The sequence below is a fragment of the Lithobates pipiens genome, unplaced genomic scaffold (assembly GCF_037356315.1).
Source record: "Lithobates pipiens isolate NorthernLeopardFrog02 unplaced genomic scaffold, aLitPip1_a1.2 Scaffold_22, whole genome shotgun sequence".
Lineage (NCBI taxonomy): Eukaryota > Metazoa > Chordata > Amphibia > Anura > Ranidae > Lithobates > Lithobates pipiens.
In genome coordinates this window covers 152,851,094-152,877,640 of record NW_027507784.1, presented here as the reverse complement: position 1 = coordinate 152,877,640, position 26,547 = coordinate 152,851,094, and the positions used below count along the sequence as shown (strand labels likewise).

Below are 26,547 nucleotides of genomic sequence, written 5' to 3'. Positions count from 1 at the left end.
TGGTGTAAAAAAAGAAACTGTATAGTCTGCTGTTTGAATGCTGGACTTAGACTTGTGCTGACAACGTTTAATTCCTGTCCCGAATGCATTGAGCCAGACTCCAAAGCCAATTTTTACATTTGAAGTAGCATAAAGCAGGAGAAGAATATAAAGTGAATTACATTCTAATGCTGTATGATTGATGTGTTTGCATGTTTCATCTGTTTTATATACAGGATATTTGTGGCATAAAGATTAACAGAAAGTATTTTAATTCATATACTTTTTTATTTGTGTTTTATATTAAGCATATTATTCCATCTATCAACTGGGAACATTTCAATTAAATGATTACTTAATAAATATAAACTGAACAGATAAAGTGTACATAAAGACAAACCTTTTTTAGTGAGTGGAAAATGGTTAAAATCACTGTCATGTTTTAATTGCTGTCTGTGCCCTAAAGATGAGCTATGGGTTAGATTGATCAGGAGTTTGACCTGAACCCAGCCTTTTCATACTTTGGCAAATGGCCAAGCAAATTGGTCACATTAATTCGTAAAGGAACATAAGCCAGGGATATGTAATTTTGCAGTGATAGCACTACTGATGCAAATTGACAGATCCCCGACTAGCTGGACAAATCCCTGGGGATCCTGAGTAAGGTCATTGATCTAATTTATTCATGACCATATTTGATCAATGGTGTCACCTAAAATCCCTATTTTGTTTGTTTAGGTATGGCCGCTTGCTGGGGCTCCCTCATTTTGCAGCAGAAATGCTCCAGGCGAACATCATTGAGCAGCAGGTTGTTGTGATTGACATTGTAGTTAGATTGAAGGAACATTGTTTTATATTTTTTTTTATTAAATTTCTTTGTCACACTGTATGTGCGTGTGTGGTTGTGTGTGAGCATGTTTATTTATTAATAATATACTGATTCTTCTGGGGGGTTGAAGATATCTGGGGGCCTGCTTATCATAATGAGACTCCAATAAATACCACCAACAAATGCCCACATCTTTTTTGTTACTGGGAATGGGAAATAGGCCTTTGTCCTCTCAACATAACGACAAGGTGCCTTACAAGGCTTTGTCCTCCTGTCTTTCAAGGTACCTTCACATATACAAGGTATGTGGCCTAGTATATTTCAGGATGATTGGGGGGTCACACACTTGTTGCCCTCCCTTTCCTGTCCACCCAGGCTGCATGCCTGAATAAGGGCCTGATATGAACCTGATATGAACTTTAGTGAAAACCTCATGCTGTTTTTAAAGGAGCAATACATACTTAAAAATGGAGATAAAAAAAAGGCAGGGAATCCTGGATGATGCCATTGACCTAATATGGTCATGACCATAATTCATTAGTGATGTCACCCAGGTTCCCTAGGCAGTTTGTTTACAAACAGAAATCCTCTGGGAATATGTCATTTAGTGGCAGTAGTTTTAGTACTGTTTTTTTAACTTCACAAGAAGGTTTCGGGCATCTGCCAATCATGCTATTCTATCACTCTGATTATGAAGTCTGAAACTCTGATTATGAAGATTATGAAACTTCACTCTGATTATGAAGTCACAAATAATGGAAGCAAACCCTGAAATTAAAAAAAACGCTGCAAACTATGCAACCAGATCAATTTATCCAAAAGTGTCACACACACAAATGGGCCCTTCAGTATCATGGGATCTTACAACTGTACCTCCAGTAATGTTGTGTACCTCATCCAATGCAAAAGGTGCAGCAAATGATCTTATGTTGGTGAAACAGGACAGAAGTTGCAAGCGAGGATGAATTTGCACAGACATACCATCAAGGAACATAAAGAAGACAGTTTATGCACACCTGTGGGACATCACTTCTCAGAACCCGACCAAACTATAGAAGACCTCAATGTTTTAGTTAGTTAAAGGGAATTTCAGAACTCTCCAGGAAAGGAAAACGTTTGAACTAAGAATGATAATTATTTTTGACACAAAAAATAATGGCCTAAATTTAGTTTCCTTACCCATTTTCCTAATTACTAAAGTTTTACGCCCCCTCTGTGACTAGCATCCCCCCTCCATTCTATAGCTCTCCCTCTGTCTTATCTCACTAACTCTGCTGCTATCTTTATTACCAATGATTTGTATGTGTTTGTTTTTCTCTCTTTTTTTTCTCTCTCCTTTCCCTCAGAGATGTGTTTTTAACATTCTGCTTAAAAATTTGTGAATCAGTACTGCTTGGACCTTGAAGAAGGGGACAAGCTTGTCCTGAAAAATTGTATGTTAGTGCAAATAAAAAAAGTATCACAGACAGTACTCAATTTTCTCTGTCACAGTTGCACTAATATGGCTACAATCACATCAGGGAATATTGTCAATAGTTCCACATACATGTTAAATTCAGCATTTTTTTGCTATCACTAGAAACAAGCCCCTTGTGATAGCTTTGGGCAGTGACATGTACTCTTTATGGAGACATGAGGCATCCATTAGACCCCCAATGTCTACCCTGCCTTTCACAGCATCTGTACCAGCAAGAGAAACACAGCAATGAAACCCTAAGTGTCTAAATCCCTGTCACTTTCAACTTCATTTCTCACAGAGGTGATCAGGGAATAGATTTTCTTCCATCTCCTGTGTGCAGCCGACCCAACTGCTTACCACTGTCTCAGACTCCCCAGTGGAACGGGCCAGGAATGGCGGCGGTCAGCGGCAAGTGGGGGACCCCTTCAAGGCACTGTATAAAAATGATCAGATGGCTGTAAATTTGCTCAGATCACTTTTACTGAAAAGCTGATTACCGGGTGAAGAAAACTGTACCATGATCCTGTATACCCGCTTGCTGCTGAGACCAACCACATATATTCAGCTTCTGGGTAGCAAGCCATTAATAAAAGCTTGCAAATTAGCCATGGAGAAGGACAGAAAAAAATTAAAAGATTAGGGGCCTATAGATTTTCAATATGGTTTAGGGTTACCTTATAAACTCGAGTATAAAACAACAAATAGTGTAGCGCCAATTTAAGTGAATGTGTAATCACAAAAAAAGATCTGTATACAATCATGAATGATATGAAAAAAAAGTAAATAAAGTCCTCTGTAATGTGACTGATGCACAGGCAATTGTGATAAAACTTCTTCAAAAGAAATGGACGTTTCACTGGTCGAGTGCAAGCAAATATATCAACTTGTCTGAAGAGATCTAGAAGGTGGGTAAAATACTTTTACCAGATATGTTGGACTCACACAGTCTTACGACGGTTGAGTCGGAAGCGCTTAGGATCCAGACATAGGACCAGATGGTAGATTGATGGTGGTCAGACCGGATTTCAAGAAGACTCCAAATGACGGAGGACCTTGGGGGGCATCTCTCAAGATGTTCTTCGGAATGTTCCTCAAGTTATCCAAATCCGATGTAGCTCAGTAGGAATTCCAACCCCAAATGAAGGGGGAGGGGGTTTGTAGAAATTAAGACAAAGAAAAAAGAAAGCTCCAAATGGTGCAGGTCAAAAAAATATTAACCATCAGGTTTTATTAAAAGGTCATAAAAATGGACAAAACTTATGACTGGTGATCACAAAAGAACAGGATAAAAGCAATGTGGGGTGCCTGTGTGAGTCCAACATATCTGGTAAGAGTATTTTACCCACCTTCTAGATCTCTTCAGACAAGTTGATATATTTGGTTGCACTCGACCAGTGAAACGTCCATTTCTTTTGAAGAAGTTTTATCACAATTGGATGTGCATCAGTCACATTACAGAGGACTTTATTTACTGTTTTTTCATATCATTCATGATTTTTGTGATTACACATTCACTTAAATTAGCGCTACACTATTTGTTATTTTAAATTGTTTAACTTTGTTTGTTTGAAGTGTTGGCAGCTGTTTTTTGCATGTTTTTTTTTCTTTTTTTTTTCCTAGTTAGATATAGCGCGGTGTGTTCCCTTTTTCTTTTTTCAAACTCGAGTATAAGCCAAGTTTTTTAGCCCATTTTTTAGGCTGAAACCCCCCCAGCTTATACTCGAGTGAGGGTCTCAAGTGAGGGTGCCATCTGCCATCTGCAGCCCAAACTTTGATTACTAAAACAGCATGTGTCTCCCGCTGTGTTATGCAGTCTGATCGGCGGCCGTCCATTGTAACAAAGCCCAACCTCCTCGTCCCTGATTGAGGAACACTGATACAATGCTGGGAATCTGTATCAATGTTCCGTCTATCACGGATGAGGAGGAGGAGGGGCTTTGTTGCAATGGACGGCTGCCGAACAGACTGCATAACACAGGCCTTTTTATTAATTAAAGGCTGCAGATAGGCACAATGAGGCTGCAAATGGGCACAGTGAGGCTGTAAATGGGCACAATGAGGCTGCAAATGGGCACAGTGAGGCTTTAAATGGGCACAATGAGACTTTAAAGGGGCACAGTGAGGCTGCAGATGGGCACAGTGAGGCTCCAAATGGGAATTGTTTAACCAGTAGCAGCTGCATTTTCCCACCCTAGGCTTATACTTGAGTCAATAGGTTTTCCCAGTTTTTTGGGGCAATATTAGGTGCCTCGGCCTAGACTCGAGTATATACGGTATGTTCAATGACCTAGCTATGATCACTAAATAGTCGAACCACCTGCAAATTAAACTTTGCAAATCGAATTGAGCCTCCTGTGAAATGAAGTTTGCCAGTTAATTAATCCCTACTGTATGCAGCGCCTAGAGGCGATTCAGTTCGCATTGTGCGCTATATAAGTATTTCATTCATTCATTCATTCATTCATTCATACTGTATCCCTGTTGGGGAGATTCACTCTCCCTCATTCACTCTTATCCTGATGACTGTTGTCTCTGGGGCTGAAAATTTGAGAAAATTCTAAATTTTGAGTTGTTACCTGTACAGGAATAAGGGGAAATTCTTCCAATATGGACACTTGTTCAAGTAAAAAGTGTTTAAACCCTTCCTGCCTGGCCTATAGTAAAATGACGGCCGGCGGTGGTTCAGTTATCCTGACTGGGCATCATATGACATCCAGCAGGATAACGGCCACTGTGCGCCCATAGGGGCACACACATCGCGACGATCGGTGGTGCAGTGTGTCAGTCTGATCTACACTGATCTCGATAAAGAGCCTCTGATGGGGGCTCTTTACCATGTGATCAGCCTTGTCCAATCACGGCTGATCACGATGTAAACAGGAAGAGCCGTTGATTGGCTTTTCCTCACTCGCTTCTGACAGATCCGAGTAGAGGAGAGCTGATTGGCGGCTCTCCTGACAGGGGGATCTGTGCTGATTGTTTATCAGCGCAGCCCCCCCTCGGATGCCCACACTGGACCACCAGGGAAGCTACCGGGACCACCAGGGAAACCCCCAACATGTGGATGGTCAGGTATGTACCCCATGGCCATCCACATATACATAAATATGCCAAATATATACCAATCAGTGTCCAGAAATGGGAACTGCCTGGCAACATTATGCAGCAGATAAGACAAGTGATGCCCAGCAATGCCACACATCAGTATCTTCAGTGCCACCCATCAGTGTCCATCAGTGCCATCTCTCAGTGCCCATCCATGCCCCCTATCAGTGCCCATCAGTGCCTACCATCAGTGCCCATCAGTGCCACCTCGTCAGTGCCACCTCATTGATGCCACCTCATCAGTGCCCATCGGGGCCACTTTATCAGTGTCCATCAGTGCAGCCATATCAGTGCCCATCATTAAAGGAGAAAACTTACTTATTTACAAAAAAATTATAGAAATAAAGCAAAACTTTATTTTTTTCAAAATTTTAATTTTTTTTTATTTGTTGTGCAAAAAATAAAAATCGCAGAGGTGATCAAATACCACCAAAAGAAAGCTCTATTTGTGGGAACAAAATGATAAAACATTTGTTTGGGTACAGTGTTGTATGACTGCACAATTGTCATTCAAATTGCAACAGCGCTGAAAGATGAAAATTGGCTTGGGCAGGAAGGTGTATAAGTACCTGGTTTTGAAGTGGTTAAGATATTTCTTCTCATTTCCTGTTCTTTATAAAGTACATGAAGGAAATGAGATATAGTACAGGAAAGAGAGAAGAAATCTCCTCAATAGGAAATGTAATAGCCAAAAAATGTATGGAGTTTTACCATTCACTACTCTATCCAAAATAAATATACAGTAACTGTTTGAGATTTGTGTTTACTGTTGTACTTTATGCAGAATGTATTTATACTGGTTGTTAGTTGAAAGTTCTTTAGTATTGATTGCCCTTAGTATCTAGGAAAACTTGGTCAGTTTAACTAGAGATAAACTCCAGGTTCGGTACAAACCCATGTTCAGACTGAATTTCGCTTGTTCAGAAGTTCTGCAAATGGCTGAACCAGCTGTTTAGTTTAGCCTAGCCTTCTGTCTGCAGAAGAAAGTAATACATTTAGCAGTAGGGTTTCTACTACTGCCAAATATGACAGTTTCCCTCTAAGATTGTTTTTTAGGGAGGAGGCAGTCGGCTTAGCAACCAGCGACTCATGCCTGCACAGCCCAGCACATTCAGGGAATCACCCCTTCAAAATTCATACTAGACAGAGGCGTAGCTTGAAGCTTGTGGGCCCCGATGCAAAAGTTGACATGGGCACCCCCACTACCAACCACCACTTCCACCGTGTTTACAGATACACCCATCACATGCCAAGATACTCAAAGTGGCTTAAGAGTTTTGAGTTCCCAGAGTTCATCCTTACATCAGAGGACAGGAATCACTGCTGAAGAATCAGAGGACAGGGATCACCACTGGAGAATCAGAGGACAGCGACCTCTAGCAGGTCACTTGGCAGAGCTCCTTTCCCATCCCAGCACTGTATACAGCTCCCCCCCCCCCCCCCCCACACACACTATACAGGGCTGGAATGACATTCCTTTACACACAGTCTGTCAGCCTTCACAGGGTACACCTGGCTTTTATGTTGCCGTTCTGACCTGTGAAATTCTCTGGTTGGAACAGCAGTGTAGTTGCAGTAGGCAGATACACCCTGTGAAGATCGTGGCTGACTGGCTGTGTTGTAAATTAATGTGATTTAAGCCCTGCGGAGGAGGAGCAGTATAGAGTGCCGTGATGGGAAAGGAGCTCAGTGGTCAGGCATAGCATCCAGGGTGGAGGGGATGGTCAGGGGGCTTTGGGGGGGCGCAACTTAGATCTGGGGTGCAAAGGCATGTCAAGCTAGCACCGCGTCATTGGCTGGGTGCCTCCGATGGAGGCAGGATCCTGTGAGTGTTATTCACTGGAGTCACTGGAGACAAGTCCTTTATTAAAAAATAAAAAATAAAACTGTCCCCCAAAGTCCATTCATCTTCTTCTCTCGATCCGCCGACAGACCGAAAAAAAAGAGAAAAAAAAAACATCATGACCACGCCACCATGACTCGCCTCCATGGGAGGCTCCCGCCATAATGACTATCCTCTCGGGTGACAGTTCTTTTATAACTGAGGGTGGGGCCACATGATGACGCATCTGGGTGACCCCGCTCCCTCTGACGCACGAGGACTTCCCAATTGGCTTCCACGTGGCGTCAGAGGGGGTCAGTGTCTCCCCCGGATATGTCACTGTGTGGCTCTGCCCTCAGTAATAAAAGAACTGTCACCTGAGAGGATGGGCATTACGGCAGGAGCCTCCCATGGAGGCGAATCGGTGGCAGCGTGCGGGGGAGGGGGGGCTTCGGTCTGCCAGCGGAGCGAGAGAAGAAGATGAATAGGCTTCATGGGCCATTTTTTTTTAATAAAGGTCTTTTCCCAAGTTGTGTCTTGTCATTTGTTCCATTTTGAGAAATTTTTTGTGAAATGGTAGGGGTACCCTGTTACCATTTCAGACAGGGGGTGGCCAGGATCTGGGGGTCCCCTTGTTAAAGGGGGATTGCAGATTCCGATAAGCCCCCTGCCCGCAGACCCCCACAACCACCAGGCAAGGGTTGTGGGGATGAGGCCCTTGTCCCCATCAACATGGGGACAAAGTGCTTTAAGGGGCTTCCCCAAAGCACCCTCCCCATGTTGAGGGCATGTGGCCTGGAACGGTTCAGGAGGGGGGGCGCTCTCTCATTCCCCCTCTTTTCCTGCAGCCTGCCAGGTTGCATGCTCAGATAAGGGTCTGGTATGGATTTTTGGGGGGACCCCACGTCATTTTTTTATTTTGGACGTTTTTTTTATTACTTTTATCTGTATTGCCAGGAACAACAATTCATTATAGCTGCGAATACTTTTAAATTACTTTTTTTCCTTTCCTTTAGAAATGTCATTTTGTGCAGGGACTGTTCTAAAAGCGGGAAAAATGTGCCACTTTACAGGCACACTATAGACACCCCCCAGGTATGAAATTTAAAGGAATATTTCACTTTTATTGTTTCACTTTAAGCATTATTAAAATCACTGCTCCCGAAAAAACTGCAATTTTTTAAACTTTTTTTTGCATTGATACATGTTCCCTGGGGCAGGACCTAGGTCCCCAAACACTTTTTATGATAATAACTTGCATATAAGCCTTTAAAATTAACACTTTTGCTTTTTCATGTTAAATTCCCATAGACTTTAACGGTGTTACGGCATCTTTATAATTTGCCCCACACACTGCATATTGTTAGGTGTTCTGCAGAACAACCAAAGTTCGGCCCAAGCTTATGCTCGGGCCAAACCATTTGTCCATCCCTAATAATAATATCCTTCACATCCAGGGAATCACTAAGGAGGCGAGAGAACTGTCCCAGGTGGGGGCATAGAATTTAATATGAATGAAGATTCTTAGCCTACTTGACTTGCTCCAAAAGAATGTAATCAGTTTTAAAAGAAATGGATATCTTTTATGGAAGATCTAAAGAAAGATTTAGTCAAATGAAGAGAAGGAGGGTAGATAGATAATGTGATGGATAGATGGATAAAAACATTGATGGGGAAGAGAATAGCAGATAAAGGGTGAAATAACGAGATTCATGGCACGACGGAGTAATGAAAACAGAATAGATGACTGTAGTTGGCAATGTTGCATTATAATTACTAGTATTGCTTCATTCCAATATTCTGTAACTCTCAGCATCAGGCTACACCCCTATGGCATCTCATTGATGTTTATCAGAGTGTAGATTTATATACAGTACTCTGGGAATATTTACTGGGTAAATAGCAGGACTCGAGTCCTGCGGGAACGCATGGGAACGGCGTCCCCGTACTATTTCCACAACAGGAACGCCGTTTCCATTAGCCGCCTGAGCCTATTCAGCTTACTCCGAGTGACTGGTTGCTAGGGTAGGGCCGCTCCGCGTCTAGCAACCGGTCACATGACGCCGGCCGTACACGTGGGCACGCACTGGAAGGAGTCAGTGGGCAGTGCGCATACGGCCCGATCTACGGTTGAGCAGCTCCTCCACAGCAGTCAGCCACAGACACACGGCAGGGATCAGGACTGTCCCCTCCCTCCCCTCTACCCAGTGCCAGACAGTCCTAGCCTCCTGGGGCCAAAGCCGCTGCACCGCTGCCTGTTTACTTCTCTCCTGAGAAGAGAAGAGAATACCAGGTTAGTGTGTTATTAAGTTGCAGTCTGCAATACATACCCTGCCAGTACTCTGCAATACCCTGCCAATACTCTGCAATACCCTGCCAGTACTCTGCAATACCCTGCCAATACTCTGCAATACATACCCTGCCAATACTCTGCAATACATACCCTGCCAATACTCTGCAATACCCTGCCAGTACTCTGCAATACCCTGCCAATACTCTGCAATACCCTGCCAATACTCTGTAATACCCGCCAATACTCTGCAATACCCTGCCAATACTCTGCAATACCCTGCCAATACTCTGCAATACATACCCTGCCAGTACTCTGCAATACCCTGCCAATACTCTACAATACCCTGCCAATACTCTGCAATACATACCCTGGCAGTACTCTGCTATACCCTGCCAATACTCTGCAATACCCTGCCAATACTCTGCAATACATACCCTGCCAATACTCTGCAATATCCTGCCAATACTCTGCAATACCTGTCAATACTCTGCAATACCCTGCCAATACTCTGCAATACTTACCCTGCCAGTACTCTGCAATACCCTGCCAATACTCTGCAATACCCTGCAAATACTCTGCAGTACATACCCTGCCAGTACTCTGCAATACCCTGCCAATACTCTGCAATACCCTGCCAATACTCTGCAATACATACCCTGCCAATACTCTGCAATACCCTGCCAGTACTCTGCAATACCCTACCAATACTCTGCAATACATACCCTGCCAGTATTTTGCAATACCCTGTCAATACTCTGCAATACCCTGCCAATACTCTGCAATACCCTGGCAATACCCTGCCAATACTCTGCAATACCCTGCCAGTACTCTGCAATACCCTGCCAATACTCTGCAATACCCTGCCAATACTCTGCAATACATACCCTGCCAATACCCTGCAATACCCTGCCAATACTCTGTAATACCCGCCAATACTCTGCAATACCCTGCCAATACTCTGCAATACCTGCCAATACTCTGCAATACCCTGCCAATACTCTGCAATACATACCCTGCCAGTACTCTGCAATACCCTGCCAATACTCTACAATACCCTGCCAATACTCTGCAATACATACCCTGGCAGTACTCTGCTATACCCTGCCAATACTCTGCAATACCCTGCCAATACTCTGCAATACATACCCTGCCAATACTCTGCAATATCCTGCCAATACTCTGCAATACCTGTCAATACTCTGCAATACCCTGCCAATACTCTGCAATACTTACCCTGCCAGTACTCTGCAATACCCTGCCAATACTCTGCAATACCCTGCAAATACTCTGCAGTACATACCCTGCCAGTACTCTGCAATACCCTGCCAATACTCTGCAATACCCTGCCAATACTCTGCAATACATACCCTGCCAATACTCTGCAATACCCTGCCAGTACTCTGCAATACCCTACCAATACTCTGCAATACATACCCTGCCAGTATTTTGCAATACCCTGGCAATACTCTGCAATACCCTGCCAATACTCTGCAATACCCTGGCAATACCCTGCCAATACTCTGCAATACCCTGCCAGTACTCTGCAATACCCTGCCAATACTCTGCAATACCCTGCCAATACTCTGCAATACATACCCTGCCAATACCCTGCAATACCCTGCCAGTACTCTGCAATACCCTGCCAATACTCTGCAATACCCTGCCAATACTCTGCAATACATACCCTGCCAGTACTCTGCAATACATACCCTGCCAATACTCTGAATACTATGCCAGTACTCTGCAATATCTTGCCAGTACTCTGCAATACCCTGCCAATACTCAGCAATACATACCCTGCCAGTACTCTGCAATACCCTGCCAGTTCTCTGCAATACCCTGCCAATACTCTGCAATACATAGCCTGCCAGTACTCTGCAATACCCTGCCAATACTCTACAATACCCTGCCAATACTCTGCAATACATACCCTGCCAGTACTCTTCAATAGCCTGCCAATACTCTGCAATACCCTGCCAGTACTCTGAAATACCCTGCCAATACTCTGCAATACCCTGGCAATACCCTGCCAATACTCTGCAATACCCTGCCAGGACTCTGCAATACCCTGCCAATACTCTGCAATACATACCCTGCCAATACCCTGCAATACCCTGCCAGTACTCTGCAATACCCTGCCAATACTCTGCAATACATACCCTGCCAGTACTCTGCAGTACATACCCTGCCAATACTCTGAATACCCTGCCAGTACTCTGCAATACCCTGCCAATACTCAGCAATACATACCCTGCCAATACTCTGCAATACCCTGCCAATACTCTGCAATACCCTGCCAATACTCTGCAATACATACCCTGCCAGTACTCTGCAATACCCTGCCAGTTCTCTGCAATACCCTGCCAATACTCTGCAATACATACCCTGCCAGTACTCTGCAATACCCTGCCCATACTCTGCAATACCCTGCCAATACTCTGCAATACATACCCTGCCAGTACTCTTCAATACCCTGCCAATACTCTGCAATACCCTGCCAATACTCTGCAATACATACCCTGCCAGTACTCTGAAATACCCTGCCAGTACTCTGAAATACCCTGCCAATACTCTGCAATACCCTGGCAATACCCTGCCAATACTCTGCAATACCCTGCCAATACTCTGCAATACATACCTTGCCAATACTCTGCAATACATACCCTGCCAATGCTCTGCAATACCCTGCCAATACTCTGCAATACATACCCTGCCAATACTCTGCAGTACTCACCCTGCCAATACTCTGCAATACTTACTCTGCCAATACTCTGCAATACATACCCTGCCAATACTCTGCAATACTTACTCTGCCAATACTCTGCAATACTTACCCTGCCAATACTCTGCAATACTTACTCTGCCAATACTCTGCAATACATACCCTGCGAATACTCTACAATACTTACTCTGCCAATACTCTGCAATACTTACTCTGCCAATACTCTGTAATACATACCCTGCCAATACTCTGCAATACATACCCTGCCAATACTCTGAAATACATACCCTGCCAATACTCTGCAATACATACTCTGCCTATACTCTGCAGTACTCACCCTGCCAATACTCTGCAGTACTCACCCTGCCAATACTCTGCAGTACTCACCCTGCCAATACTCTGCAATATATACCCTGCCAATACTCTTCAATACTTACTCTGCCAATACTCTGCAATACATACCCTGCCAATACTTACCCTGCCAATACCCAGCCATACCCATCCATGCTCAGCCAATATTACATTGGGGGAGATGCAGGGCTCAAGTCCTGCAGGAACTCACGGGAACGGAGTTCCTGTACTTTTTCCACAACAGGAACTCAGTTCCCATTAGCAGCCATGTCCAGCAAGACTTTGAAGTATGCGAGCTGTGTGGCAGGTGCTACACCAGCAGCCGCCGACACAGCTCGCAATAGTAAGTGCCACACACCTGACCATTCAGACATTGCCAGTAGGGGGCCCCATGACAGCTTCCGCTTCGATCTACCTGTCAATCACAGCTAGCTGACGGGTAGATCAGGTCCCTGCTGCTAAGAGATTGTATTTAGTCAGACCTCTCGTGATGTGCTCCTCCCCACCGGCCCCTCCTGATTTTCTGTCTCCTCATCCCCCCCCCAGTCTCCTGCATACTTGCTCTGTGAGTCCTGCTGAATCCCCCCTCCTCTATCTTCAGTGCCATATGATGAGAGAACCCAGAGGAGGAGCACAGCTATTCTGCTCACAGGACATGCAGGGAGAGAGGTGAGCTGAGGGAGGAACGTCAGTTTGGGGTGGTAAGCTGAGCACAGTTTAATGCCAGGAGGGAAGTTTATGTGGAAACATGTGAAGGGTTGGAATAGCAGCGAGTGTGTGTTGGAGCCCTGCAGAGTTTGCAGCCCCCCGAGCTAACATACATCTCCTAAGCAGGAACACATCTCTATCTCCCCAAGCATTCTGTCCAGATAATGTGCACTTCATTTATGACCTTTCCGTTTAACCCTGTGTTATCCAAACTCTGTTCAATGAAAAGTGTAAACTCACCACATAAACACCCTATATACAAAATAAAATTCCCCAATAAAGATCAGAACATGATGTTCACATTTGCATGGAAGCACAATTGACTGAATGCTAATTACCGTATTTATGTTTATTGAGAATAGTTTTTTTTAAATGTACTAACAGTTAAGCTTCATACACACAATAGGAAAATTGGATGAAAAATACCACTTTTGAAGCGTTTGTGCATATGAGCGTATCATTTTTTATTTATTTTTTGGTGGGGGGAGTGGATCTTGGGTGGGAGTTCCCACACGTTTTCCCCCAGGACTTGACCCCTGGATAGTATCACTAAAAATCATTTACAGTGCTGGCAGATCTTTCTAATTGGATGTTACCACTTCTTAGGCTGGTCTGAAAATTTTCCTTTGTGAGAAAAATGCTAGCTCGTGGTAAAATCAAAAAGTTATGCAATGTTTCCAGTAATATTATTATGTCAAATAATGAAATATTCCAAAAGTTCAAATGGCTTCAGGGTTGAGTACAGAAATACAGAGAACAAAGAAACTAGACCTTACTAGAAACTTAACTCGACAGCAGTGTGCAATATTCTTTCAATTAGAAGCTTATATTTCTTTGTCCATTGTTTGTATTCTCTGCCTTGCAGCCATAATTTGTTAATTTTTCAAATGGCAGTGGATGTTGCACTGCTCTTCCCTTGTGCCACCACTACATGCTTTGTTTTTCCACTGTATTGAAGGCACTTCCATCTAGTCATCACTGCTTGCTGTACCATACTGTCAATCCAAACATTCAAACTCCTTTTTCCCCCCTGCCCCTCTCTCTGCATCTTTAAATATAAAATAAAAAAGCTAAATTTTTTCCTAATGGATATATGGTTGTCACATGACCCAGCTCCTTCCCAGCCTGTCTATAGGGAAACATAAGCAGGGAGAGCTTCTAGTGCTCTGCTGCTGGTCACATGTTCAAAATGAAAAAAAAAACCTTTGGAATACAGAGTAAAACAAATAACTAATGTAGCGCTGGGTCCTAAAGAGCACGTGCTATGTTTTTGAAATTTATGGTTACACCTGAACTGCAGTTTGGTTTGGGTACAATTGTTCTAAATTTGGACCTCAGCATCAGTCTGACTGGACTATAGGATGTTCAGCTTGGCCACAGGGGGCACTGTCTCTTCTGGCAGGCATGGAACCACAGTCTGGTTGGGTGCTTTAAGGTTACTTTCTCTCTGAGCCTGCCCAGTGGGAGTGTCACTCTTGCTGTGCTTTCTGGGAGAGGGTACTTAAGATTCGGGTGTCACGTGGTTCCGGTCCAGAAGTATGTTCTGACTCCATGGTCCTGGTCCTCCGGACCAGCCCTCAGGAAGGCTATGCCTGGGGTGTGGATCAATCTGACTTATTGTCTCGGGGCTGGGTGGCCCGAGGCAAGGAAACTAAAGAAGGATTCCGAGGTGGACCGATAGTCTCCGGTAATTGGACAGATCCAGTAACTTCGTAGCTATCCAGGGGAGGACTCTTAAGAAAAAGGCCACGTACGGGTTGGCTTCTTAGCAAGAGCCTGGTGGGGCTGAAGTACCAAAGTGAATCCAGTCTCGTGGGTATCGCCAAACTGGTGGAAAGATCCAGCTATCACACATGTGTTCCACAAGTTTTAGTTTCCTGCATGTTCTACACCAACGTCTGTGGCAGAGACTTATTCCTGAGTTAAGCATCTTGTTGGCTGCTAGGCCTTGTGAGAGAGGGACTATCCAACTTGAGTGAACATCCAGTTGTGGATGGCTATTTTCTGGATTTAGTCAAAGTAAGCAAGTCCTTCATTATTGACTTTGACATTAAGAGTACCTGAACTTTCTTCCTAACCCTCTGATCCTATTTTAAGAGACTGTTCGTTGACTATGTTTTTTGCAAAAAAAATCCCTTTATGCGGATCTGTCGTCAGTCTCTAAAGTTACTGGGCCATCTACCACGGGAAACCCCTAGATGCAAATTGAGGTGAAGAAGGTAACGGTAAGCCCAAGAAAACCAGCAGCTTCTTCGGGGGTTAGTGCTACATTAATATCTATAAATTGTTTAAATTGTCATACAAATATATATTAAGAATCAAATATTTATAATTTTTTGGCAATAACATGATGTGGGAAGTTTTTTCCAGTCACAGACTGTGTCATGCCACTCCAGCCTGTGTCTTAGAACAACAGGGAGGTGAAGCCTCCATCAATCTACATGTAATATGCCACCCCCCCATCGTGTTTAGCTGGTTAATGGGCACGGAGAAGGGAGGGAGTGGGCTGTCATTTACCACTGTGTATACATCCACATATGTGACTCTATAGTCACATGAGCTGCTCAGATGTGATAGGGAGGAAATGCTCAGCATAGATACTCACTGAAAATTGAGCATGTGCAGAGCTGCCAACATTGCTCTGCAAAATCCCTAGCTTCATTGGGGACTATGACAGAAGGGGGAGATAGAGAGCAGCAGGATATATTTTTTCAGAATACAGAAGACAAATCTCATAGTGACTGAGTGAGTATAAACAGCATGTAATGCAGCATTTATTTTTTATTTTTTTATGATGTAGGACTAGTGAGACTTTTTGAACTCCAGGGCAAAAACAATATTGGGGCATTAGATAGGTACTAACAGAATACCTCTGTTGATGTGTGTCCCAATCATGGCTGCTGCTTTGTTCCTGAAAACTGCTAGATTTATGCACCTCCTGACAGTGATGTAAGTGCTGAACATTGAAAATGTCAGTCTGGCTGGTGCACAGTAATCACAGTCAGTCACTTGCTCTGCAGCTCCTCTATTCATAAATTGTCTTGTATGAAGCAGCAGCCACTGGTGAGACACACTTCATTGGGGGTACATTATTGGTACCTAGATAATGCTCCAATATTCTTTTTTGCCCAGAGTTCATAGGTGTGCGTAGCCTATTGCATTAGGGTGTGCACCCCAAAGCTCCAACACATATGCATTTGACATATTTACCGGCCTCTTCCCCGCTCTCCATCCTGAAACAATGGAAGGGGGAGCAAGAGAACGCATGGGCGACCCGGGCAACAGAAGAAAGAGTAACAGGTAAAGGAGGGATGGCATATATTAGTACCCATCCCCTATATTTTCCTCCTGTGGCAGCTGACTGTTGACAAAAGGGAGAGGAGAAGAAGCCTACTTTCAGCTGCTGCAGGAGGAAAATACAGATCAGTTTCACAAAATTCCACCCCTGCTGCCTCTCCTGTCCAGGTTCTGAGGATCGTCAAGGAAGGATTGCAGTTTACCTGTCACCTGCCCAACATTGACAGGTTGCCAACCCCAGGATTAGGGTGTATCCAGGCACACCTGGCACATCCCTTGCGCACACCTATGCCAGAGTTTATCTATAAATATAATTAATAGTCTGAAAAATGTAGCTGGTTATTATTTTTATTTGTATTTACACATTCAACTAAATTACATTTATTACACGACGAAAAGAACTCACTCTCCCATTTAATCCACCCCAGTTACTGAATCTTCTATAATCTCCAGGTTTCAGGTAATACTGGCGTCCTCTGTAGTTGGGCTGCTCATAGAATATCCAGTATCCATCAAGTACCTTGCAAGAATGAATATCATGGTGGTGGAATTTTTCAAAAACGTGAGGACAATCTTCACTGAATTCCATCATCTCTCCTTGAAAGTCTTCTTTTTCATGCAGTCTGATTCTGTAAGAACCACCATACTGGAGTGGAAAAATAAAAATACATTATGTATTATCACTAATTGGTTGGATCCCATTACTTTTTTTAAATATAACAGCTAGCCATAATATGAGCTAATGTGATGCATGAATACTGGCTCATAATGAAAGAAGAGATCTTGAGCAGTTCTTCTTATGACTAAGCTAGCCATCCAAAATAACTCACTTTTCTCAACCAAACATTTATAGATGGTTACATGTACACTGACACGTATATAGTACTAATAACCTGCGATCATTTGGTGGCTGTCCCCTGCCTGCCGCCTTTAGCCCCCATTCACGCTGGAGTTTTTCTGCTCTTTTCTCTATGCCTGTCTACATCTTACTGCACATGATCATTGCAGAATCCCATTGTTTCTAATTGTCCCTGTTCACACTTGTATGCTCAGTTGCCCTAGGTTCAGAATGGTACATAAACAATTTGTGAGCATATTCAGGCATTTTTGGTCCCACAGACTTCACTGGGAGAGCCTTTAGATGTGCAATACATGTGTTTTTGAATGTTTCCGTGCATGTGTACAACTGAAGAACCCCTCTCCTCTTAAAAAAAAACTACTTTTTTCCCCATGTCCAGCCCAGAAAACAATCTTCAGAAGCTGGATATACATCTAAAACTTCAAAAGGAAAATATTCCCCACACTACCAACTGCTAAAAAGCAGAGCAAAATACTAATTGCTGCTGTGCACTGTCATGTTTTCCTACATCAACAAAACATATTTACAAAATGAGTGCAGTGTAATAAAAATATTAAACTCTGCGCTATCAAGTGAAATAATCACACGTTGTATACTGTCATATACATGTGCTAAAGTATCCACGGGGCAGAGCTACGTGACATCATCACGTTTTACCTGGAAACCAGAAGTAGAGCTTTTTTTTCCTATGTGGAATGATTCTGATGTCATGCCTTAAGGAGGCAGTGTACTGTTATACCGCGTATACACGGTCGGAATTTTGTCCAGCAAAAGACTGATGAGAGCTTTTCATCAGAAATCCATCCATCGGAATTTTGCTGGCTGAATTTCCACCAACAAAAGATTGAGAGCAGGTTCTCAATTTTTCCGACTGAAAAAAACGGAAATCCCGATCATGTGTATGCAATTCCGACGTGCAAAAAATCACGGATAAACTTCTTTTTTCTAGTCCCGTCATACATGTTGTATGTCCCCGCGTTCTTGACGGTCAGAATTTGGTGTGACCTTGTATATGCAAGACAGCTTGAGCGGAATCCCGTCAGAATTCCAACGGGAAAACCAAAATTCCGATTGTGGGTACAGGGCATTAAAGTGGCAAACTATTTCCAGTGCATAGGAAAGCTGTGCGCTGTGTATGTATTTGTATTCCCATAGGTCTTTAATGTTTTATGACCAATAAAGTGTATGGTATTTAACATATTACATGATGATGTCTTTATTTTTCTGGAGTTTTGGAGAAGAGGAGGTCTATTTACTGTAGCGATGACACTTTGGACAAAGTGTCTGTCATGTACAAATTTAGTTTTTGCCTCAGAACAGTAAAGGGGTTCTGAGGGATAATTGTGTAGGTGTAACTTTGACATCAGTTGGGCTGTGTTAGAGTTCTGCCTGGTCATGTGTACAGTTAGGTGCACATGACAGGCTCAGAACCAGGCCTGGTTGGACGTTTTGGGTATCAGCTTTCCCAGAGCCAATCAGTGGGTGCTCCGGGCCCTGCTGAGGAGTCTGGGGAAGGGTACTTAAGATGTTGAAGTCACGTGTTCTAGGTTCATTCGTGAGGCCTTAACGGTCTGTTCCTGATTCTGGACTGGGATAGCCCCGCGAGGGGTCGCGGTCATGGGAGCGTTCATCGCTCCGTAACATGCTTCGGTTGGCTAACCCCAATAGACCAACCTGGGCTGGGGTAGGGATCCGTCTGTTCCCGAGTCTCGGAACCGGTGGGTTCGAAGCGCAATAACTGAGGGAGGATTCAAGGCATTCGGGTGTGCTCTCAGCTTGGAGGGGCACCGCAGCTTGTGTAAGTGACCGGGGAAGGACACTTTGGAGGAAGGTCAACAAGTTATGAAGGACACTGACGAATTCACGCTTTTTCCATTACTACCAAGGAGACAGAGAACGTTCCAGGTACTGTGGAAAAAGATTCCTGTTCACTTCTGTTACCAGTTACTCAAGATAAAAGATTTCCCAAGTTCTGATCAAAGTGCTGACTGCCATAATCTCTAGGTAGAATTTTGTTCAGCCTTGAAGCGTCCAACTGCGAGTGGCTACTCTCTGGGTGGTATTAGAGACTTTCTGATATTAGCAGACCTAACCACAGATCTTCTGTGGAAGTAAACTGCCTCAACTCCTTCTGTCCCTTCATGTAATCCCAGATAGACTTGATGATATTGAGATCAGGGCTCTATGGGGGCCAAATTATCACTACTAGGACTGTTTGGGTCTTTAGGCTGAAGATAGTTATTATACATTGACTGTATGCTTGCGGACATTGTCCTTCTGCATGATAAATTTGGAGGAAGTTACACGCCTTCCTGATAGTATGGCATGATGGATAAGTATCTGCCTGTATTTCTCATCATTGAGGATACCATTGATCAGGCAACACTGAGGACTGTAGATACAGTGATTGGCCAAGGAAACTTAATGCAACAGATAAAAGACACATAATGCTTACTTCCCTTCAACATCGAAAGATGTCCAACTGTGCCATCAGCTCAGAATTGGTGGAAACCAGTACGACTCAGGTACACCCATCTACTGTCCATAGAAGTCTGGCCAGAAGTGGTCTTCATTGAAGAATTGTGGCCAAAAAGCTATACCTCAGATGTGGAAACAGGGCTAAGCAACTTAACTATGCATGGAAATTTAGGAACTAGCGATGTATAAAAATTGCAGCAGGTGCTCTGGACTAAGTCCAAATTTGAAATATTTGGCTGTAGCAGAAGGCAGTCTGTTCACTGAGGGGCTGGATAATGGTACAATAATTAGTGTTTGCAGGCAACAGTGAAGCATGATAGAGGTTACTCGCAAGTCTGGTGCTGAAAATATAGAAATACATGCAGATATTTATTCATCCTGCCATACCATCAGGTAGGCATAATTTATTCTGCAGCAGGCCAACAACCCCTAACATACGGCCAATGTCATTAAGAACTATCTTCAGGATAAAGAAGAACCAGAAGCCCTAGAAGGGATGTTTTGGCCCCCACAGAGCCCTGATCTCAACATCATCAAGTCTTTCTGGGATTACATGAGGAGACAGAAGGATCTTAGACATCCCATAGCCCCAAAAGATCTGTGATTAGTTTTGCAAGATGTTTGGAAGAGCCTACCTGTTGAATTCCTTTAAAAACTGTGTAAGGATGAGCTCAGGCGTGTTCTCAACTCCACATGCCCGCTCCCGCCAGGTAGCTGACATTCTACAGCACTAATCACAGGCAGTGAGACATTTCTCAATCCACGGCTACACAGATTGGGAAGTGTCTTACTACCTGTGATTAGCGCTGTGGAGTATCAACTTCCTGGCAGGCGCGGGGCACGTGGAGTTGTGAACATGCCTGAGCTCATCCTTATTTGGCACATGTACTGTACATAATATTATACAAAGTGTCATTATTTAACTTGATAGCACAAAGTTTAATATTTTTATTGCTCTGCGCTAATTTTGGAAACACATGTAAAAATGCCTGTGAAATGCCTGTAAATTAATTCTAAGTTCTCTCAATACTGTGCGCTCCTGTAAATAAGTAAATTCACAAAATAGATTTTAGCTCCAGGCAGCTGCTGATCGACCCTAGAAAGCGGTGAGATGCGATGCAATGCAATACACAGACAGCCACAGCCTTATAAAATTATTGAAGAGAGTCTTTGTACATTTAATATCGTGAGTGTGAATATTACAGGTTTTTAATAAAAAGTTTGGAATGGGATTATGCTATGTTTTAACTTTCAGTGGTATTCAGGGATTAGTCTGCTAATTTCTGTTGTGATCGGAGCATTAAGTGTGTTTTGTCAATAAGAAATCAGAGGCAACTACTAGCAGTGAGTGAGGTTGCATGCAGGGAACGAGTTACATCTACTTCACTAAAGTAGAGTGGTGATTTGAAGTTTACTACAAGCTACAATTTATGGACTGTCAACAGCATTGAATGGGAATTGATTGCTTTTATCTATTATATGTATGTACTTCTATCACTGGGAGGTGGTGGCTCCTCTTTTCAACTTTTATTTTGGGCTAAAGGCTGCTGGAGATATTTTATATTTATTTTACTCTGTATATGAAATGCCTGTAAATACCTGAAAAAAGTGTGTCAAAATCACAAGGAATATATTCTGCTCAGGTGTGAATGATTGAATCTCATGAAAATGGGAACATACTTCAAACTCTTCAAATTATAGGCTGGGTTCACACTATTGTGAGGGTTTCCCACATCCAATTTGCAAAAGCTCTATGGAGCCGGTTCATATATCTCCACTGCGGCTCCGGTGCAAATTTGCACAGGAGCCCTGTGCATCTTTTGGTCCATTTCAGGTGCGAATTCAGACCAAAATTTGGGCTGAAATCAGACCTGAAACAGTAAATGAGGACGCACTCACTGGACCCCTGCTATGAGCCACATGCGAAGATAGGGACAATGCATCTTTGCAACCTATTAGATGCTAAATTTACATTTTTCATTAGCCCCCACCATGTCAAAACCACACACACTGAACATAGTAGCAGGACATTTGCGGGTCACCCCTAATAACTTAAATGTGTCCCATTCCGCAGGCAGTACTTCCCAACAAATGCTACGGGGGGGGGGGGGGGGGGGGGATCATTTTTGCCACACCATGATGCAAACCATCATTCCCATTGCATATGAAGGTCTCCAAAATCTGCAAATAGCTGCTTTTGCAACTTGGGGAAGGAGTGTGTGGTAAAAGTGCATCTCAACAGCCTGTTTTTATCACCTTCCCAACCATAAATATAAACTAGGCCTTTCTTGTTATAAGTAATATGTAGGTTGAGAGGCTACAAAAATTGTGAAGGGTCTCATGGAAAAAAACATATCAGGAGAGACTGCAGTGATATATACATACAAAGATCCATTTTTTATATGCTACTCTTAAAGCAGCAGAAATAAAATGACATTATGTAAACTGCATAAACCATAGCAAGCAAAGAAGTTAATTTATCTAAGTCAGATAACTGAAAGATGATTTACCATACACAAGTCACATACCATTAAACACATTTTATTTCGGTTTTTTATACTTATACTTTTATACTTAAAAACGCAGGGCAACAGTGTGTATATCATGCAATACGTTGTCTATAAAGACCACCAAAAATGATAAATTTTCTACAAAGCATGGTACATTTCAGGAAGCATAGAATTTCCTTTTTCTAATTTATAATGGTACACTCTTGGTTAAGAGGCATGTCTAAAACCATGGCTCACCCAATTTTGCTCTCATCATTCAGCCAACTTTTCACAAAAAAAAATGAATGATTATAGTGATATCATACCTGAGGAATTATGCGGCAGGACTTAATGGAGTCATTGTATCCCATCCAGTTTTGATAGTCTGGGTAGTCTCCGCGTTTAAGGTAATACTGGGAACCTGAGTAACCTGGACGTTCATAAATGACCCAGCAACCATTTAATACTCGAGCTGAATTACACCTACTGAAAAAAGACTGCAAGTCACTATGGTCACCATTACATTCATGGGAACGCCCTTGGAAGTCCCTATCCTCATAGAAGATTATCTGAAATAAAAAAAAAACGATGGTTACACATAAGTGCAATACATAAAAAAATCATATAACTAAAATACAGCCGTGCTTAGAATTGTAGGGCTGTAATAATACCTCATAATAAATTGCACCACCTGATATATGCGCTGATAGTTTATACCTAAAGCTTGGATGTATTATGCAACAACAACAAAGAATATAATAATAGTGACCAATTTTCATAATAAAAAAAAAAAAAAAAAGAAAATTCTTACTTTCCCCATGTTTATCAGCATTAAAAACACCTCAGTGTTTGGTGGAATATGGCCTGGCAGCCTCTTTATATATCACATGTACTGCCAAAGCTGCATAAATCAAACAAAACGTTCTGCCCAGTAAGGATAATGTATAGTTCTTTTAGCTCTCTATACTATGTTAGCATTATTTATTCTTTTTTCTGTTTGTGTTATTGCTAAATAGTGACAATGGGTATACAATTGTTTTTTACTGCCTCACAATAGAATGCTGGCAGTAACATCAGTAATTAGCCAATAGCAGTAGAAATGTGTTTGTCTGTGAATACAAATAAAATTGCACATGATAAAGGTTTTTCTAATGTTGAAGCAAACCTTTAACTTACCCATACTAGGGATATACCAAAGACAGGCTCTACTCACATTTCACAAGCTTCCCCTTTAACCGAACCAGCCATTGGAGCCCCCGAGAAATATCCGGTAATTCCAGGTATAGGGGAACAGATGACACGCCCCCTGCTTTGGAGAATTCATTCCATTAATTTGTACAAAGTTTATTAAAAACATTATATTTGTAAAATTCACAACACTATATACATTGTCAATTATAAATTTAGTTACTCTGAACTTATAAATCATAGTTACTCTGAACGGTTTATTTACAAATGGCTAAATTAGATATAACTTTGTTAATGTGAACTTGACCTGACCTAAAAGGTACAATTGTGCTTATAAGTTTATACACCCTGGCAGAATTTATGATTTTGTACCAAAGGAATTGAGAATGCCAACCAGCAGTGTTCAAACACTAATCAAAGAAGTGGAAAATTAAGCAATCCACGGTCAGGTAGACCAACTAGAATTTCAGCCACAACTACCAGGAAAATTGTTCAGATGCAAAGAAAAACCCACAAATAAGTTCAGGTGAAATACAGGACTCTTTGAAAACATGTGATGTGGCTGTTTCAAGACACACAATAAAGAGGCACTTGAAGAAAAAATGAGATGCATGATTGAGTCGCCAGAAGAAAGCCATTACTTCAAAATTGGCCCTAGTATAGGAATGGGAACCTTGGCTTGTGGGCTCCTTAAGGGTAGGGACTGATGTGAGTGTGCAATGTACAGGGATAGGGACAATTGTAGACACTCACTCAGGTTGAACTGGATGGACTGGTGTCTTTATTCAGCCTTACTAACTAACTATGTAACTTCACAAATGCCACAAAGTATCCCGCTTAGAATATGCCAAACAGCACAGTGACTGCATAGGCAAAAGGAGATCATGGACACCACAGACATTCCGTGACCCCAGAGGGATATCAGCCATGGTGAATTATGAATCAATTCATATACAAAGAGAGACTGAGGAGGATAACACTATGCCTAGCAGTGGGATCCAAGATGTTAAAGCGGAGGTTCACACAAAAAAGGAACCTCCGCTTTTCGGAACCCTCCCCCCTCCGGTGTCACATTTGGCACCTTTCAGGGGGGAGGGGTGCAGATACCTGTATAATACAGGTATCTGCACCCACTTCCAGGAATAGATATCCACAGAATCTGCAGGTATCTATGCCACTTCTTGTCCCTGGGACACACACGGATCCCAGACACAGCAGGGACTATCCGTACTGGGCAGTGCGACTCATGCATGTGCAGTAGAGAACCGGGAAGTGAAGCTGCAGTATCAGGCACATATCATTGCGACCTGTAGCTGTATCCTGCACACCATCGGTAAGTTCACCCCCCTTCAAAATGGCCGCTCTGTCGGCTCTCACATCTGCAGAGAGGAGAGAAGGCTCTGGTTTCTCAAAGGCTGGAGCGCTTCTGGGCAAAGTAAAGCATATAACAGCGTGGTTCCTTCTCCATCTACTTAGTGGGTTTGGGTGTTTTACTCACAGTGTCCTTGGTTTTCTTGGCACTGCGTGGTGGCTATTGTTGCAGGGGCTTCTGGGTGTCATCTTGGAGTTCTAAGGCCGCTGAGACTGTGGCTTCCTCCCAGCCTTTTTGGGTCATCATGTGGGTGGCTGGCGGTGGAAAATGGTGCCGCTGGATCCTGGGAACACAGGCTGTAAGGCTGAGGGGGTGCCAGTCAGAAACAGAGGGAAGGATTGAAGCAGGATTCAGTGTGGGAGCCTAGTGAAGTGTGACCAATCACATGCCTCTGCAGGCCACTCCCCTGATTCCCCCTATAACATCTTCTTCAATCGTCTTATTACCTCTTAGTCCTTAAATTAGATCCCTTATTATACTTCAGTCTGCAGGTTGGCTGTTTGTTCTGCAGTGCAACTGAGTAGCAGTGATGTCACCTTGTGAATATGATAGCCTTAGATGGACATGTAGTTTTAAATGGACTTTAAGTAATTAACAAACAAATCAAAACCTAACTACAACTACAATAATTTTTTTTTCTTTTTACAAAAAAAATTAAACCACATGAATAAAAGCTGACCATTAAAAGCATGGCTGGCAGAATTACGATTTGTCCCAATTCTTCTAACTGTTATCGTTGCGGCCTCTTGGCTTCATGTATAGGTAGAGGACTCTTTACACTGATAGATAGATATACTTTATTGTCATTGTGTACATACAACAAAATGTATCCGGATGCTCTTTACAGCAGCAATAAAACACTTCTCAGCAAAACCACACACAATCCTAGCACATGTCCACATATCTATTTAAATATAACAAAATATAAAATGTTATTTAAAAAAATAAAAATTACACATAAAATTCCTAAAACACTGTACATGATGAGGTTATGGACAATACAGCCATAGGGAAAAAAAACTAATGTAAGCAATTAGTGCATGTTTTACGTGTCCTAAATCCTTTGCCTGATGGCAATGGGACAAACACACTGTAACCTGGGTGGGTTGGATGAATACTAATAGCTTCTGTCCGCTTTTTTAATCGTCTCGCATATGCTGTGTCCAAATTCGGTAGCTCTGTTCCTATGATATGCTGTGCTGTTTATACCACACGAAACAGGCACTTCTTATCCTCTGCCCTGCAGCTGGCATACCACACTACAGTGTGGTATGCCAGCTAGAAAAATACTCTCAATGGTACAATGATAGAAATTGACCAGAAGCTTTAAGGGCAATCCAGCCTGCTTCAGTCTCCGAAGGAAAAACAGTCTCTGCTGTGCTATTCACTAGAAAAAAAGTATTTTGAGACCATGACAACTCCCTTGTAATATGCACTCCCAAAAATATAATAGTGTCCACCCTCTCCACCTCCTCACCACATATTAATACCAGGCAATGATTGTTTTTTCTTGATCTCCTATAATCCACTATTATTTCTTTAGTTTTTGCAGCATTGAGTATTAAATAATTTTCTCTTCACCACTCAACCAAATGT

The 26,547-nt window shown here is 42.7% G+C and overlaps 1 protein-coding gene across 1 annotated transcript; it reads right to left on the bottom strand.

Moving 5' to 3' along the window:
• Window positions 1-16,895: 16,895 nt before the first annotated feature.
• On the bottom strand, window positions 16,896-23,324 carry LOC143924267 (gamma-crystallin 2-like). The gene is made up of 3 exons (XM_077448474.1): window positions 23,203-23,324; window positions 22,718-22,960; window positions 16,896-17,211 (listed from the first exon to the last, which is right to left on the bottom strand). Exons 1-3 carry the CDS (start codon window positions 23,221-23,223, stop codon window positions 16,936-16,938), a joined length of 540 nt encoding a protein of 179 aa, XP_077304600.1. The 5' UTR covers window positions 23,224-23,324; the 3' UTR covers window positions 16,896-16,935.
• Between the last annotated feature and the right edge of the window lie 3,223 nt (window positions 23,325-26,547).

Bases quoted from the DNA above. Each gene is read 5' to 3' on its own strand.
- LOC143924267 (XM_077448474.1), bottom strand. From the start codon at position 23,223: ATGCTGATAAACATGGGGAAA. The intron at 22,961-23,202 runs GTAAGAATTTTC...TTTTTATTTCAG, and splicing joins TGCTGATAAACATGGGGAAA to ATAATCTTCTATGAGGATAG. The intron at 17,212-22,717 runs GTATGATATCAC...TTTCCACTCCAG, and splicing joins CCTGCCGCATAATTCCTCAG to TATGGTGGTTCTTACAGAAT.